Source organism: Rhinopithecus bieti, unplaced genomic scaffold (assembly GCF_001698545.2).
Source record: "Rhinopithecus bieti isolate Rb0 unplaced genomic scaffold, ASM169854v2 scaffold_35536, whole genome shotgun sequence".
Classification (NCBI taxonomy): Eukaryota; Metazoa; Chordata; class Mammalia; order Primates; family Cercopithecidae; genus Rhinopithecus; species Rhinopithecus bieti.
The window spans coordinates 831,285-836,937 of record NW_016814959.1 but is presented as its reverse complement, the minus strand read 5'-3'; the positions used below and the strand labels follow the sequence as shown (position 1 = coordinate 836,937).

Here is a 5,653-nt window from a genome sequence, read left to right as displayed (position 1 = left end):
GTGGAGGTTGCAGTGAGTCGAGATTGTGCCATTGCATTCCAGCCTAGGCAACAAGAGTAAAACTTCATATCAAAAAAGAAAGAAAGAAAGAAAAAACTCTGTCACACACACACACACACACACACAAAAAAAAAAAAAAAGAAAAGAAAAGAAAAAAAGGAGAAGAGAAATAAACAGGAAAGGACTGGGGTGAGCTATTAGATAAGAGGCCTGAAAAGGCCTCGGCAGGAAGAAGACACTTGAGAAAGAGCTAAAGGAAGTATGGGAGGGAGCCAGGTGGGCATCTGGCAAAGAACACTAGGGAGTGGGAACAGCACGTGCAAAGGCCCTGAGGTGGGGCTGTGCCTGTGGCGTGGCTGCAGTGGAGTGAGTAGGAGTCAGGCAGGGGGAGGGGAAGCCAGGTTATGTTGGACAGTAAAGGTTCCATAAGGCCGTGGGAACTGTTCCAAGTGCAGCCCCTCAGAGCTGGCCCTGCCCTCAAGGAGCTTCCAGTTTGTCAGAAGAGACAGACATGAACCAAGGAGTCACTCCATCAAATGCAAAAGCAGAACTGTGACAGATGTTATGAGGGAGGGGTGTGTGCTCTCAGAGGTCAGGGAGGAATTCCTTGAGGAACTTGCACTTGCACTAAGGCAAGGATAGGTTTAGTGGCTCATGCCTGTAGTCACAGCGCTTTAAGAGGCTGAGATGGAAAGATCGCTTGAGCCCAGGAGTTGGAGGATGCAGTGAGCTGTGACCATGTCACTGCACTCCAGACTGCACTCCAGCCTGGGCAACATAGCAAGACCCCATCTCAAATTTTAAAAATGAAAAGAAAAAGGATGAGTTCAGCAGGTGAAGAGGGGACAGAAGAGGATTCCAGAGAGTGGCTGAGAGTGGATATGGGGCAGAAGGATGAGCTAGGTGAGACCGTGCCCTGGCCTTGCCTCTGGGAAGGAGTTTCCGTTGATACTAAACACAATAGGAAAGCATGGACAAGCTTGAGCAGAGACAAAATTCCAGCTCTGCCACTTTCTAGTTATTTAATTTTCTGGCCTTCAGTTTCTTCATCTGTAAAATGGGTATAATGATGGCCCCTACCCGACAGGGTCCCTGGGAGGGTGAAATGCCTGGCACTGGGTAAGGGGAGGGTGAAATGCCTGGCACTGGGTAAGTATTGTTATTACCATCACCATGGCCATCACTGTCATCATCATCACCACCACCGTTCCCCAGGGAGCGAGACGCCCGTGTGAAGAGGAAACTGCGGGGCCCAGAGCCAGCAGCCACAGAGGCCTATGGGAGCGGAGGTGAGTATAGTTCCGATGGCGACGGGGCCAGGCCTGAGACATGGATCCTCCCTAGCCCAACCTCTCCCTTCCCTCTCCCCGGACACACCAGGTGGTCCCTGCGACTCCACTCTGGGTGGAGACATTCATGAATCAGACCCAGAACAGGCCTCAGCCCCCGGGGAAGTCACCACTGCCCTGGCACCTCCGTGTGGTGGCCCCAGTGCCGAGGCCTACCTCATGCACCCTGCGGCTTTCCACGGGGCCCCCAGTCACCTTCCCACCAGGTGAGTGGGACAGGGGACCAGGCGGGGCTGCGGGACCCTCTGCCCTGCTCTGACATCCTTCTCTCCCATGTCAGGAGCCCCAGCTTCCCGGAGGCTCCAGACTCTGGGCGCTCAGCCCCCTACTCGGCTACATTTCTGGAGCTGCCACCCGGGCCAGGGGGCTCCGGGTACCCAGCGGCTCCGCCGGCGGCACCCTTCGCCCCGCACTTTCTCCAAGGGGGCCCCTTCCCTTTACCATACCCCGGGCCTGGGGGCTATCTGGATGTGGGCTCCAAACCCATGTACTGAGCCATTGCTGGGCCCCTCTGCCTCCATCACAAACCTCCAGCTCCCTTCCCCCAGCCCTGGAGCCCCCTCACCTCCACTGGCCCCATCCCCCACACCAAATGGCTGCCTTGGGCCTGCCCACCACCCCCCACAACTTCACACCTTGATTTCACTCCCACCCCGCTCTGGCTTCAAAGCCCAACCAAGGCTGCTGGGAGTCCAGCTGGGGCCGGCTTCCCCTTCTCGGCTCTCACCTCCGTGTGAATGGAAGGGGCTCTGCCTGGCCAAATGGGGCTACAGACCAGTATCCCCACCTACCGGGTCCCCCTGTGAGCTCTTGGAGGGACTCAATCCCCATCCCCACACCACTGGTGCAGGCCACACCAGTCTGTTGTTCTGGGACCAGAGTATTTTTGTTAATAAAACTCAAAAGCCATCCATGCTCAGGAAACATTGAAGCTACTGTGTTTGGCCCTGGGCGGGGCTGGGTGAGCAAAGGCTTTGCTAGGAGACCCAGACCCAGATCTAAACCTGTGTTTCCAGCTGCCTGACCTAGCACGAAATCTACCGGCTCTCTAGGCCCATCTCTTCTTCAGAAAAATGGAGAAATCAGAATCTCGTGATGCTGTTAATAAGGCTGCCGTGAGAACAGAGCCCTCTCCCTAGCACTGGGGAAGCCAGCAGGCAGCGGCCCCTGGAGGCCCTGGGCAAGCTGACTGGCCTGAGCCTGGCCCTCCTGGCAGGTCGGGGCCCTGAGGCAGTCAAGGCCCTAGGTTCACCCCAGGTCCCAGGCCAGCAACCCTGTGCATTCCCAACCAAGTCTGGCAAAAACTCAAAGACCATTTTTCTTCTTTTATTAGAATTTTTTTTTTCATTTTTTTTCTCAAAATTTTATCTAAAACAAACAGAAAAAAAAAGGAAAAAAAGAAAAAAAAAATATTGGAAACTTCATGGTTCAAGTGGGGAGAGAGGAGAGGAGGAACATGGAGCTGGGTCTCCAGGCCTCTCCAGAGAAGTCCTCACCCTCGAAGCACCCTCCTGGGGGAGAGCAGAGCCGGGACAGCTCCCCCCACAATGCCCAGCCTCCGTCTGAGGAAGAAGGCAGAGTCACAGTGGTCCGAGGGCCAGAAGAGCTGTAGGGGGCAGGGGCAGGGGCAGGGGCCAGGGTGGGGGGTCACAGGAAGTAGTCAGCCACGGGCTTCTTGGAGGGGATGCCCCGTATCTCTTGGGCAGCGGCCTCAAAGATGATGAAATCTTTCTGGAGATGCTCGTCCAGCTCCAAGATGGCTGCCACATTTGCACAGCGGTAGCAGTAGTTGGGTGCTGACCACACAGTGAGCATGGTCTCATTGAAGTGCCACTTGTAACCTTCCATCACCAGTTGGTGGGCACAGCAGATCATGTCAATGTCGTTGGCTGCATTGAACTGGGCCACCACGTCACTGCCAAATAGGTAGCCAGCCCCTCGGGGGCTCACGCCCCAGCCTGTGGTGTCTTCTGGGTCAGACCAGAGGAGGTCACACATGGGCCCATCATGTGGCACCTCTTGCTTTTGGTCAATTGTCCGAATCTGATCCAGGGTCTGGATGGAGGGGGAGAGACCCCCGTGCACACAGAAGATCTTGCCATCGATGATGGCTGACAGGCTGAGGTAGTCGAAGATCTCGGTGCAGTAGTGCCATACAGTCACCGAGCCATACTTGCGCAGGCACTCATCGTAGAATCCGTAGACCTGCGTGATCTGGCGACTCTCATGGTTGCCCCGGATGAGCGTGATGCGGTCAGGATAGCGAACCTTAAATGCCAGCAGCAGGAGGAACGTTTCGACGCTGTAGAAGCCACGGTCCACAAAGTCCCCCATGAAGAGATAGTTGGTCTCAGGGACATCGCCACCCACTCTGAACAGCTCTTTGAGGTCATAGAATTGTCCATGGATGTCACCGCACACTGTGACTGGCGAGTCCACTCTCTGCACGTTGCTCTCCTCTACCAAGATCTCGCTGGCTTTAGCGCACAGGGCCTTGACTTCGCTCTCCTAGATGAGCTCGCAGCTACGCAGCTGCTCGATCTGCCGGTCCAGGTCGCTGATCTCCGCCATGGCCCACCCCCCGCGCGGGTCAGAGTCGGGGCCGCCGCTCCCTCCGCACCGCACAGGGGTCTCCACCACTGTGACTCCGGTTCCGGCTCTCCGGCTCCCTGTCTCCCTCCTTCACTCCGCTTTGGGCCGCAGCCACCACCGCCGCCACTTCTGCTTCCGGTCCCCTTACCTATTTCTTTTTAAAACATTCTTTTATTGAATTGCCTACATAAAAGTGCACAAACAGTATACAACTCATTGAATTTTCATAAGGTGAACTGACTCATGAAACCAGGATCAAGATCAAGAATAGAGTATCAACTCAGAAGTGTCCTTTGAATCCCCTCCCAGGTACTGTCTGTCCCTAGAGGTCACCAGTTTGCTGATTAAATCAGTCTTTACTAATTTTGCCTGTTGTGAACTTTTTGTAGACAGAAACGCTAGTGCTCTTCTGCTTCTGGCTTTTTTTGCTTAACAGGATGTGCAAGTTGGCCATATTGTTTGTAGAAAATAATGTGTTCATTTTCATCTTTGAATTTCATTTTCTGAACATATCAGAATTTTTTATTCATTTGTATTGGTTAGCTATTTCTATGAACCAAATCAACCCAAACTTCAACAGCTTTAAATAAGCTTTAAATGAAGAAGCCCATGTTATAGTTTACAAGTCAGCTGGTGGTTCTTGTGTTTGTAGCTGGGCTACAAACAGGTATGCAACCAGCTTGGATTGGGTATGCAGCTTTTTAATGGTGCCTGGGCTCTCTCATCTGGTTGGGAGTCAGCTCTTTGTAAGCAGGGCTAGGAGGCCTCAGCTGAACAAGTGGGCTCTCCTTTATAGTATCTTGTTCTCTAGAAGTCTAGACTGGGCTTGTTCAAATGGTGATGGCAAAGTTCCAAAAGAGACAGTAGAAACTATAAGGCCACTTGAGGCTTGGTTTGGGATTAGCACACCACTACTCCTGCCATAAGAAGCAGGCCCAGCCTACACACCAGAGAATGGTGATAGTCTCCAACCCCTGAAGTTCTAGCTTGTGGGAGAAGTTTCCAACCTTACCTGGAGTTGAGTCAGTTTAGAGAGCCGAGCAAACTACAGGAGTAGAGGAAGCAGCGGGAAAGGACCTGGGAGCTCCCTGGGTCCCTAAGCATGCCATCCCTGCTTGGTACCACACGGATCCTTTGGGAGGGTGACCAGAGGCACAGGGCAAAATGCCACAGGGAGAAGGAAGGCCCCAGCTGAACTTTGTAACAGTTTGAACCCAGTGAGAAGCCTCCTGGCCAGAACCCGGGGAAGGGCACGAATCTGGTGTGCAGACTCCACAGATGGGGGAAGAACCAAATCCCTTTTCGTTTGCACCTGGGAAGTGGCTAGTCTGGGGCAAATTCTCAAGCCCTGCTCACCTACTGCCTGGAAACAGGATGTTGGGGGAGGGACATGGTGGGAGGGAGACTGGCCCTTCGGATTGTGTGGGAGTTGAGTGAGGCCTGTGACTACTGGCTTTCCCCCACTTCCCTGGCAACCTTCATGACTCAGCAGAGGCAGCCATGATCCTCCTAGGTACATGACTCCATTGACCTGGGAACCTCACCCCCATTCCCCACAGCAGCTGCAGCAAGACCCTTCCAAGGAGAGTATGAGCTGAGACGCACCTAGCCCTGCCCCCACCTGATGGGCCTTCCCTATCCACCCTGGTAACTAAAGACAAAGACTATATACTCTTGGGAATTCTAGGGCCCCACCCACCACGGGTTCCTCT

At 53.9% G+C, this 5,653-nt stretch overlaps 2 protein-coding genes across 2 annotated transcripts; one reads left to right on the top strand and one right to left on the bottom strand.

Moving 5' to 3' along the window:
• Window positions 1-821: 821 nt before the first annotated feature.
• Window positions 822-2,173, top strand: LOC108515694 (T-box transcription factor TBX6-like). The gene is made up of 4 exons (XM_017852790.1): window positions 822-903; window positions 1,155-1,289; window positions 1,381-1,555; window positions 1,630-2,173. The coding sequence occupies exons 1-4, from the start codon at window positions 822-824 to the stop codon at window positions 1,841-1,843; spliced, it is 606 nt and encodes a 201-aa protein (XP_017708279.1). The 3' UTR covers window positions 1,844-2,173.
• A 487-nt stretch (window positions 2,174-2,660) lies between these two features.
• LOC108515700 (serine/threonine-protein phosphatase 4 catalytic subunit-like) lies at window positions 2,661-3,981 on the bottom strand. The gene is given in 1 exon segment (XM_017852798.1): window positions 2,661-3,981. A coding segment is annotated over 1 exon segment (924 nt). The 5' UTR covers window positions 3,921-3,981; the 3' UTR covers window positions 2,661-2,996.
• Window positions 3,982-5,653: the final 1,672 nt, after the last annotated feature.